The sequence below is a fragment of the Crassostrea angulata genome, chromosome 5, assembly GCF_025612915.1.
Source record: "Crassostrea angulata isolate pt1a10 chromosome 5, ASM2561291v2, whole genome shotgun sequence".
Classification (NCBI taxonomy): domain Eukaryota; kingdom Metazoa; phylum Mollusca; class Bivalvia; order Ostreida; family Ostreidae; genus Magallana; species Magallana angulata.
The window spans coordinates 53,084,825-53,097,162 of NC_069115.1; the positions used below are offsets into that span (position 1 = coordinate 53,084,825).

Genomic DNA, 12,338 nt, shown 5'->3' on the forward strand with positions numbered 1-12,338 from the left:
AAATAAAAGAAATATCACGACTTGGTAGCATTTTATAATCACACTCGTTTCCCCTATATATATAAAGAGAGAAGGTAAGCAACTCCCGTTGTTTACATTGAGGTACCACCTGGGAAATTCAAACGATTACTATATAAAAAATCGCTATACCTTTGAAGTCATCTATTTTTCTCACTTCCACACATATCATTCTATCTGAAAACTTATATAAATTAGCACGCTGAACCGTAATCTATCCAATTAATAAACATTTGTCACTCGCGACCACGATATTCATGATATTTTGAAACGTTCCAAGGAGAAGCTACGGAAGTTAGCTGCACAGCGACATCTTTGCTAAGAACGATAACTCTTCCCGTGTTCCGAATGTCATTGACTTAAGGGTAACGCACGAGAGGCCCGAAAAAAAGTTCGTGACAAATGTTTATTAATTGGATAGATTACGGTTCAGCGTGCTAATTTATATAAGTTTTCAGATAGAAGGATATGTTTTATTTTCCATCTCAATAAACACAGGTAAATCTATGTAAAGGATTATAGATCTACTCGGGGAATCCATTAGTGCCAACTATGGAAATGAAATTTTTGTGAATCCATACCAATGCCATCAATGACGATTTCTGATTCGCTTTTTAGACAGAAAAGATCAACTACAAAAAACAGTATACTATGGCAATTTGTGTCACTATAATTTATTAGTAATTGTAATTTGATTTTTGAGTTAGATAGGATGCGTAGATTTCTTTTTTAAATAATATTAATATATTAATATGATAAGTTATTTTACCTCATGCAGTTTAAACAATTTCACAATTTGAAAAAAAAACTCAGCCTTTCCACCAAGGTGTCACTGAACCTTTAATAACGTTTTGAGCATTCTTTGGCCAAGTTTACTTATTTGATTTATTTTACAAATGTTAAAAAATTGCTTTAACAATAAAAATGATCCTTTTAAATCAATTTGAAGTTATTAAAACTTACGTCAAATGTTTTTTTTTAAATTAAAAAACATATCCTAATTGTATATCTGTGCGCTTAATTGTTTAATATGACGTTCAAAATACGATGAAAAGTTATTTAAACTCAATTTAAAACTTCTTAAGTATATCTGTGCGCTTAATTGCACGAACATGTTTAATATGACGTTCAAAATACGATGAAAAGTTATTTAAACTCAATTTAAGTCTTCTTAAGTTGTCTCATAATTGTGAAAAAAGTAATATTTCACGCCAAGTTTTAACGACAGTAGCCTGAATAGGATGTTTTAAAACCGATTTGTAATTGAATTCGAGTTATTTAAGCACAATATATTAATACAAACTTGAACTACAACAACACAATTTAAACTATGATTTCAGTAAACATTAAAAATAGACAACAGATAATTGATGTTTTGAAATCAATATGAAAACATTAAGACCCAATATAAAGAAGTGTTACATTATGAAAAGTATAATATTTATTCGGTTTCTTTTTATATAATTCTATTGTATGCATAATTGCAAGAACAATAGAAATAGACTGGCTTTAATCCACTTTAAATATCATTTTCAGAAATTTCAGGCTTGATATAAATCCAGCTATTTTACTTAACACGTTATCTAACTCAAGAGCAACAGAATATTTTAGCTTACACATCAATTTGACACTTTAAACTCGATTTAAAAGTTTTTTGATATAATTGAAAAATCAAAATTTAAACAAATCATTTCATCAATAATGTTTTTCAACAAAGACTTACAAAAGTAGAAAATTAATAAATAATGAAATGAAAATAAAGAATGATCTATATATATGAGGTTGTTACTAAGAGTATGAATAAATCAACCAAATTTGTAAAATGCAATTTTAAAGACCACATTATATGTCAGAGACTGTTGCCATTTCACAAAGATTGTTTATCACTAGCATTCAAATTCCTAAAATCTACCGTTCTTTGAGAGCAAACATTTCTTCAATATGATTTTTTATTGAACGTTACAACATATAAGTTAAGATAGAATTTTAATTGTTTCGATACTTTGGTACAAACTCAAATTAAAAAATTACCAGTCCTTAGTTAATAATATATAGTCATTTTAACTATAAATACAAAATTGCATTAAAAATTATCAGTAACATTAGACGGTCTTTGCTCAAATTTGTAAGATTTAGATGAAGTCCTTAATTAACAAGCATTCTGGGAGAATTGCATAAGAAATACAAGTCCCCTACCGGTTTGTAGAAATTTGTGAAAACAATGCACTGTTATGCAGAATATCATTTATTACCGTCTTCTGTATGGGAAAACTGAAGTGGGACAGAGAGACGGACGGACAGGGAGACGGACGGACTGACGGACGCAGAGGAAAGCTATAGCCCACTCCGGTGAAAACCGGTAGGGGCTAATAATAAGTAGCTATATATGATAATATACAGTCATTTTAACTATTTCAGGTGGTTATGAAGGGTAATTTGTTATACAACCAGTCTATTTAGATATTTCTAAATATTTCTGACGTAGAATTCACTGTTATTACACCACATTATTACATATAATAACATTCATTTAAACAATAAAATGTTTTCTTTGATGTGATTCAGGCGGGATATGAAAGTGGCGACATTGCAGAAAAAATACATAATCTGCGTTAAATTCATTAAAAGATAGTGTAAAATATCATGCAATAGAGACTGATAGATATAGCTACATATTTATAAATTATTTAAGGAGTAAGAAATCATTCTTTGAGTATAATGAAGTGATAATTTTGGTCGGGGTGTGATCAAATCCAATAAAGCCCGAAAGGCTCTATTTATCACCTCAGAATATTTAAAGAATGATTCCTTTTTACTTATATGTATATACTTTAAAGCCGTCGTACGATTAAATATTTTAATATAAATAAGCAAACTCCGATGGCGTCTAATTTGGCATCATTTGAAGTTATGGGTTATATAGTACAAAATCGATACTTAGAGTTATCACAGGCAAAGACTGAAAAATGTAAATGTATACGGTGAAATACTTTAATTTTTTTATGATGAAATACATTGTTATTTCTAATGTAAGCATAAACAAAAAAATATTTTTTCATTCAAAGAAAGTTCCAATTAACATGTATACTGTGGAATCATTAGATTTCGTGGTGGCTAAAATTTCGTGGAGTTTTTGGGTATCTCTCATCCACGAATTAACATCCTCCACGAATTTATTAATTGGGGTAATAAAATCATATAAAACCGTACACGAAATTACCTCCCCATGAACCTGTAAAATTTAAGTTATCCACGAAAATTGGCCCATTTTCACATTGTCAAGGTCTGTACAGGAGTTGGTGTAAGGGGGGCTGATAACAGGTCATGACATTGTGTAGAGTGTAAACTGTTCTACGGGCATTTTCAAAATCCTGTTGTTCTCTCTTCGTCACTAAAATTTGTGCATATCTATTTCTATGTACACCAATGTCGGAGTCAGTAAGATTTTAGTTTAATAAAAGCAGGGTTATCTTATGCAAGAAAACAATTATAAATTGCATTTTGTCTTGTATTACTAGGTCTTCTTCTATAGCGAAACATTATCTAGCTACTTGTGATAAATTATTTCTGTAAAAGTCGTTATTGACACAGTCCTAAATTGGTTTTTTTTTATGTTTAAACGAAGATTAGTATGCGATAATATTCAAAGATTTATTTCGTTATGCACAAAATATCCGCCAAATAAATCAAACATTTTGAACAGCGATCTCAAACTTTCCTGGGAAATCTTAAATCACGGAAGAGTTTGCGTGCCAAATCCCCCCTTCCAAAGTATGATCAAGGTAACTGACTTCGTAAAAACCTAGAAGGTTGTTAGAACATGAGTTTGAACGGTTAAATTATTATTATACAATGAAATATGTTAAAATTAAAATTAATTGGCGTTTATCCAGTTTTCTTCTTCTTTCTTACTTTCAGAACACATCAACGTTTTTAATATACATAATTTTTCCTTTCACAATTTTCCAATCTATTAAAACATCATATATCAAATCACCTAAAGCATTTTAATTGCAAAATTGTGTAACATTTCATCTTGCTTATTGTATATTCTACCTTAAGTTTTACAATCTTTAAGATTTCTAGGTCGTGAATTTAAAAACAAATAAGATTGACGGGAGACGGAGAGGCAACCGTCTTATCTGGAGTCTTGAAATAAAACTGATTCATTCGATATCAATTTTAGAAGTAATTTTAACTTCCTACTTTTAATATCACTATCACGAGGCCAACTTATTCCATGCAATTTATAATCTGTAAGATAGGATACATAGCGTCACTTGAAATCCTAGTGAAATAGCTACGCACGTGTTCAATATTCTTGAACATAAAAAAAATGAACGATTTGCCTTACTTCTTTTTTTGGATTATCACGTTAGGATATGGAATATCTTCACGTGCTTTTTTGGAAAATTGCAAATGGACTTACAAGGACAACGAGGTAAAAGTTAACTGTTCTGAACGAGGTTTAAAATGTATTCCAAAATTCAACGACACTGTCACTTACTTAGACTTAAGTCACAACGAAATTACTGTAATCAATGACAGTTCATTACCAATGACATTGAAACATCTTGACATTTCGTGGAATAGTATTAAGCATTTAAAGACGGCTTCCTTTGGGATTTTACCAAAGCTGGAATATATAGACTTGTCCTACTGCAACATACGTGATGTCGACCAAGGAGTGTTTGGAGAACTGGTTAATCTACGGTATCTTAACATTTCATACAACAGAGAACTAGGATTCGCATCTATGCCTAATATAACGTTTAATCTAAACAAAACAAGTATTTTGTCCTTGAATTTTAATGGAATTAACTGTGCATCAGGTGTGGGTACAATGATAAAAAGATCTTATTTAAAATACATCGAAAGAACAAATTTGTCTGAACTGTTTCTTGCTAATAACAGACTTGAACTTTTTGAGCCAGGGGTGATATATAATTTGCCAAAAAGTGTGCAGTTTCTTTCTACGGCCGAAAATAAATTAACAGCAGGTGTATATCTATTGGAGTATCAATCAATGTCTGGATTGAAAATCCTAAACATGAGTTACCAATTACACCCACCTGTTTATCCCAATTCTGTTGTAGACCAATGTAGAGAAAAGGTGGATGAAAACATGAAAGGAATTGTTTACCAGCAGAAAACAATGTCGCATCATTTTAACTGGAGTATGCCATTTCCTCCAAAATTGGAAACCTTGTATGCACAATCAAGTCGACTTTATATCGTTGATCCCCGATTTTCAGTTATTGCTCCAAACCTTCGACATGTTTACCTTCAAAACAACTTTATTATTTCTTTGAAAGGCAAAATACGAGCGAAAGACAACCAGGTAGAAACCATAGATATTTCAAACAATTTTTGTAGCCATTTATTTCGTTCATTTGATGGGAAAAGTGTTAGATACATGAACATTTCTCATAATGATTTAAGCCAAGATATAGAAAGAGACACAGATGGTGAAATTTTTAAAACGTTTACAAATCTTGAAGTGTTAGACATGTCCTTTAACAAAATCTTGTCGCTTCCAAAGCTGCTGCTAAAGAACCAAAACAAACTGGAATATCTGAATGCAAGCAATAATCGTTTATCAGAGTGGTTTGTCGATGTTAAACACATGTCAAATCTTACATACTTGGATCTGTCTGATAACAAATTTGCAACAATTAGTCCAAGAGCTTGCAATCAATTAGAGAAGCTTTTCCAACGCAACTTAACTATCGATTTGTCTAGAAATGGATTAGCATGTACCTGTGAAAATCAAATGTTTGTGATCTGGATGCTTAAATATAAATCCCACTTTAAAGATATTGAAAACTACACTTGTTCTTCAACAAATGCTTTATTCAAGTTCAAAACTTTTGAATCTTCTGTAAACACCCTGCAAAAACAATGTGCATCATATTTGGGTTGGTACATAGGTTGTTCAGTAACTTTGGCAATATTCATTACGTTTGTAATCAGTTTAGTACTTGTTAAAAATAAATGGAAAATACGATACCTTATTTACAAATCCAAGCAAAAATTCGGAATTGTAACTCCCTTTAATAGATATATACCAACTGGTATGCATTATGAATATGACGCCTTCCTTTCATACAGTGGACAAGAATTAATGTTTGTTTTAAAGGAAGTTATGCCTCGACTCGAGGTCAACAAAAGCCTAAAACTCATTGTCAGAGACCGAGATTATCTGCCAGGCATTCCAAAAGTCGACAGCATAATGAATGGTCTCCAGGAAAGCAAGCGGACCATTTGTATAGTGTCAAAGAAGTATTTGGAGTCTAAGTGGCGTGATTATGAACTAAACATGGCGAAAGTAGAAGCCATTGAAGATCGTGGATCTCTTGATTACGTCATTCTTATATTGTTACCCGAAGTGTATAACGATGAAATTCCGCATAAAATCATGGACCTTATCAAAAAAGACCGCTTTATTGAATATCCTATGGAATCATGCGCGTATGATGACTTTTGGGAGAGGCTTATGGGGATGCTTGATCAATGAATTGACAGTCTGTAATTCAAGGCTGGTAGATAATTTTATTCTTTACTATTAGGAAAATGCTTATGCGTAGTTTTTTCTTATTTCTATCCGGATTACTGAAAGCTACTGGGGGTTTTCTTATGTCTATACATGTCAGTCGTTTTGTTGTTGTACTAGTTAATTTGTTCCCTTCATTTGCTGACGATAGAAATTATTCCAAAATTCTATCTTTAAAAACACATATGATCAATTCTGAAGATGTGTTAAATTATTAAATACACATAATAGAATTTTTTTTCAATCGTTTGAAATGAAGATTCACACATCTTATGGTGCAATGAAGGTAAATGAGTGTCTATTTTTATGCGTGTTAAACCAAAGAGATTTTTTATATAACTATTCACAATGATGAATATCTGAAAGCATTTAAAATATCTGAAAAAAATTAACTTGATATAAGCATGTATTTTTTTTGGCACCAGCATTTAATAAAATGTTAGACTGAAATAATTGTCTGATGATAAATATAAACTATATTGAAAAAAAGTGGATTGTATTCACAGTATCTTTATATTGGTTATAACTAAAAGGTTGTTAAATGCTATTAGTGAGTCAGAAAAGTACTTGCCAATGGTTAGAATGAATGTAGATATGGTTTGCTATTTTACCATTAAATTGATGTTGTATTTTCAAGTATTTGTATAAGTTTAATAGTTTAACACTTAATTTATGCTATATATTTTTTTAATCATTTGTATTACGTTATCACTAGGAGATCTCTCTCGTTTGATACCTTAAGTTCTATAATGCCAATTTCCGTATCCTTCCAAAGTTGCTATATTTTTTCATACGTTTTAAAAATGAAAGCAATATAAATTTCATCACGGTTTTCATAAACTTTAAAACATTATTGCAAGTATACGTCACAATCATGATAGAATTGGGGGAGATATTTCAGTATCTCTTTGTGTCAAACTGTTTTTGTTCTTTTTTATTGTTATTTTTTGGTCTCCGCGTGGCCACATAGATACATATTTTGTAGAAATTAATGTTCCACAAAACACTTAAAATCACAAAAAATTTCTATTGTTGTTTTGCTCTTCTGTATAACAACACTTTTCAAGGTGTATTGGGTTTATGCCTTTGTCAAATTAAACTATGGTTACTATAATTATTTTGATGAAAACATTAAATGTTTCATATATTATTTACATATGCTAGCAGAACTTTTTTCAATAAAATCAAAAATCAATACCTCACAAAACAAGTCAATAAATCAAAAGTTTTTGCTCACTTTTCAGTGCTGTATGTTACAAACTTGATGATAGATTGATATTTGATAGAGAAAAATTGGCACTGATCTTTTATCGATATCAATGATGTATTTTCTATATTTTAAAAATTCAAATCTTACGAAAATCGTTTGTTTTATAGCTGAAGATTGCAATGCATTGTAAATAGATTATTATCATTACATGAATAATGATATTACGCAGGATTATAAGCGTAAATTTTTCATTTTTTTGGGAGGGAGGTGTTTTTGTTTTTGTTTAATTTTTGTTCTTCAATCAATCTGGAGTTATTTAGATTGGGTAAGTAATTTTGGTTTTACTGGTTTCTTAAAATTCGATTCAAACCAAAAAAAAATTACTATTTTTTAATACGTAAATTCATGAGTTATGGCTCTGAATTTAGTAGGATTGTCTGATTATTGTTGGTGTTAATTATTCGTATTTTTTTTATTCTATAATACATTTTTAATTAATATTCTAACGTGAAAGTAAATCGAGATGGTAAGCTGTATTGTTTAGGAATAGAAAACTGGGTTGTGGATTTCAAAAAATTTAGCTTAGTTCGGTTGCAGGTTGCACTACAGTTTTAAATTTTACTATATATATTATATACCACAATTGCAAAACTTCACATACAGATTAAAAATCTAAAACGAACTTCTGGAAAAATCCCCTTGACATCTTTTTAAACAACATTCATTTACAATTTTCTAGCAAAATATACACGCGCATCCAGCAAGGCGTGAGACTTTGTTTACCTCGAAGTTAGTTGAAAATCAAGGCCGGGCCTTTTCACCCCCCCCCCCCCTCCTTCCGGAAACAACACGCATCAAAAATTCAAAATACCTCGCATTATTACAAAACTGGCATAGTTTGACCTCTTACACATTGTTTTCATCAGCAAATCAGCTCATGTCGCGTGAACGCCGCAAATTCAAAGGGAAATTCGGGAATTAATTTGCCTTAGCCATGTTTTGAACCTTCAGTGAAATACTGTTATGATACCTATATTGCTTATTGGAATAAGATGCTGTTGTAGTTAATAATTAAATCCATGTTTAATATTTTAGAATAGAATGATGGGATTGCTTATTGTTATGATATATTTTATATTTTTGACCTTTACGAAATTGTTTGTGCAAAAATGAAGAGTATTTGTACATGACCTTTTTTGTTTCAGTAAATTGTTTTTAAAATAAAAGGGAGGAACCTATGCAATTCATGTAAAAAGAAAATACAATCGAACATTATAAAAATCATTGAGCAGTTATTGTTAAAGACTAAATAACTTCTACGTTTCCTCAAGATTATAAAGATAATTGAGTAAAAAGTAGCTTTATGATAAATATTAAAGCGACCAATCACACAGAATGAATACAGTATGTTTTGTCAACAACTTTTCAAAAAACATGTTTTGTTAAAGTTGGTGTTAATACTCCTTTCCTTTGGTGGTTTAGTTTAGCTACTTAATGCCTCTTGTCAAAATGAAACCCTTATACAAAATTCTGTTTTACACTTAATTATTCCAAGTACTTCTTGGGTGCATACGGGAAATACACATTATACTGCTAACGTGGATATGTTGGTGATTTCCACGGTAGAGCTGCAACATATTCTGTTATTTTTTATAATGCTAAAACGATGGCCTTATGAAAAGCAGTGCATTCGATAAAAAAAATAAAGGAATAGTCATTGTTTGTCGTTTTGTTAAACTGTGTCATTTCGAAATTACAAAAACTGAATAAAATGAGAAGCTTCGTCATTTGGATTCTCGCGGCGGAAAGTTTATATTCTGTGTTAGCATTATATTCCGATTGCACATGGACATATTTTGATAATGAAGTGGTGGTAAACTGTTCTGGAAGAGGTTTGACATCAATACCAAGGTTCAACGACACTGTCAGCTATCTAGACTTAAGTCACAACAGATTCTTATCCATTCCCGTGAAATCATTGCCTAATAATTTGAAACATCTTGATATTTCTTGGAATAATATAAAACAAATAAAAGGTAGAACCTTTGAATTTTTGTCACAGCTGAAGTTTCTAGATTTGTCTTACTGTAAACTACAGGACGTTGACAGAGCAGTCTTTGGAGAGCTGATAAATCTGCAGCACCTTAATCTTTCATATAACAGAGAACTGGGATTTGCCTCTTTGCCTAATATAACGTTTCACCTAAACAAAACAAACATTTTGACTTTAATCATTGATGGAATTAATTGTGCAACAGGAATTGGTACATATATTAGGAAACATCATTTGGATGGGATTCGAACAACTCATTTGAGAAAACTGTCTCTTGCTAATAATAGGCTTGAACTTTTTGAACGTGGTGTAATTTATAACTTACCGAAAACTTTAATGGTTTTTTCAATAGCAGGGAATAAGGTGACTGCTGGTGAATTTCTTATTGAAATGCACACAATATCAAACGTCAGAGTAATCGATATGAGTTATCAATATCATCCACAAGTAAACTATCCTTACTCAGTACTAGAGAATTGCGAAGAGAAAGTTGAAAAAGAAATTAAAACTTGTTTTACAGGTTTCAATACTCAAGCGGTACTAAGCAGGCCAAATTGGAGTATGCCTTTACCTCCAAATTTAGAGACCTTGTATTTGCAATCTGGCAGATATATAATTAAAAATCCAAGTTTTTCCCTTATAGCACCGAATCTGCGGCATGTATATTTACAGAATAATTTTATCATGTCTAACAGTGGTCGAATAATATTCCCAAACAATACCATTATTACATGTGATATTTCAAATAATATATTTTCCCATAATCCAGTGAATGATGGGCGTCACATGAAGTACTTGAATATTTCAAACAATCGGTTCGATAAAAGTTTTATGACAGACACAGATGGTACAATATTTGCAACTTATACTAGTTTGGGGGTAATAGATATGTCTTTCAATAACATTTTCTCTCTCCCAACGATGCTACTTAAGAACTCACACAAGTTGAGGTACATAAATGCTAGCAACAACAGACTATCAAACTGGATGGTAGATCTGACTGAAATGCCAAATCTAATATCATTAGATTTGTCTGAAAACAAATTTACAACTTTAAGTGAAGGAGACCGCAACCATTTTGAAAAGGCGTTTCAGAACTCTAATTTGTCTATCAATTTGTTTAGAAATGGGATAACTTGTACGTGTGAAAATCAAGAATTCTTGATTTGGATACAAAAGCACAAAAAACATTTTCTAAACTTTGAAAACTACACTTGTTCTACAAAACATACTTATTTTGATTTCAAAAATCTAAGATCTTCCTTGGCCATCCTGAAAAAGCAATGCGCGTCATACTTAAGCTGGTACATTGCTTGTGCAGTCACATTAGCGACATTCCTAACTTTTATAATAAGTGTACTACTTGTTCGAAACAAATGGAAAATACGGTATCTTATTTACAAATTCAGGCAAAGATTTGGGTTTGTAGTTCCATTCAAAAAACATTTGCCAACCACAATGCATTATCAATATGACGCCTTCATTTCCTATTGTGGGTGTGAATTGATGTTTGTTCTCAAAGAAGTCTTACCTAGGATCGAGGTTGACAAAAATTTAAGACTCCTGATCAGAGACCGGGACTACATACCGGGTATTCCTAACGTTGACACCATTATGAGCAGTCTACAGGAAAGCAAACGGACAGTTTGCATAGTGTCCAAAAAGTATTTGGAGTCTAAGTGGCGTGACTATGAACTAAACATGGCTAAAGTAGAAGGCATCAAAGATCGTGGATCTCTTGATTATGTCATTCTTATACTGTTACCCGAAGTGTATAACGATGAAATTCCGCATAAAATCATTGATCTGATTCGGAAAGACCGCTACATTGAGTATCCGATGGAATCCTGCGCTTATGATGATTTCTGGGATCGATTAATCAAGATGATTGAAGAATAACTGTTGTTTGACTTATCGATTATGATTATTTTGAACTTATTTTATAAATACATTTCTTCACATTGTTTAAATAGAAGATACTTACTATAACATTTGTTTAGTTTTCTTTTTTTGGTGATCTTTATTTTCTTATCATCTCTTTTTTTAACTGAACTTTGATGTTACAGATTGAATTGGACGTTTATTGATCCTAGAGTTAATCAACTTTCAACTAATTGGTATTTGATTTTTATCAAACACGACATGTTTAGGCAAAACGAATTTATCCATATACAATCTTTATTTAACAATTTTTTAAATTTAAATTTGCCTAATTAATCTGCCCGGACTAATGTAGAGATCAAACGTGATTCCAGTGATAACTTACACTTTACATGAATACATGAGGAGATATTAAAATAGATGTAGAAAGGGTATCATCATTGCAGGAATGATTTGTTCAGTCTGCAGACGCAACTTTTATTGCTGTCTCCACACTTATTTGACCACTAAAGATGTTTGATTTATTGCAACAATTATCTTTTAGAACTTTCGACGTGATATAGGTCTAGTGATTTTTGCATATTCTATATACTTTATCATATCTATTTTCCATAAATGATAAG

At 31.3% G+C, this 12,338-nt stretch overlaps 2 protein-coding genes and 1 pseudogene across 2 annotated transcripts; all 3 read left to right on the top strand.

Annotated features, from left to right (window-relative positions):
• The first annotated feature begins 4,298 nt into the window (after positions 1 to 4,298).
• Positions 4,299 to 5,450, top strand: LOC128184866 (toll-like receptor 4; annotated as a pseudogene).
• A 713-nt stretch (positions 5,451 to 6,163) lies between these two features.
• LOC128185505 (toll-like receptor 4) lies at positions 6,164 to 6,535 on the top strand. The gene has a single exon (XM_052855086.1). The coding sequence runs from the start codon at positions 6,164 to 6,166 to the stop codon at positions 6,533 to 6,535; it is 372 nt and encodes a 123-aa protein (XP_052711046.1).
• Positions 6,536 to 9,532: 2,997 nt separating this feature from the next.
• Positions 9,533 to 11,733, top strand: LOC128186228 (toll-like receptor 4). The gene is made up of 2 exons (XM_052856006.1): positions 9,533 to 9,712; positions 9,779 to 11,733. Exons 1-2 carry the CDS (start codon positions 9,553 to 9,555, stop codon positions 11,731 to 11,733), a joined length of 2,115 nt encoding a protein of 704 aa, XP_052711966.1. The 5' UTR covers positions 9,533 to 9,552.
• The last annotated feature ends 605 nt before the right edge of the window (positions 11,734 to 12,338 follow it).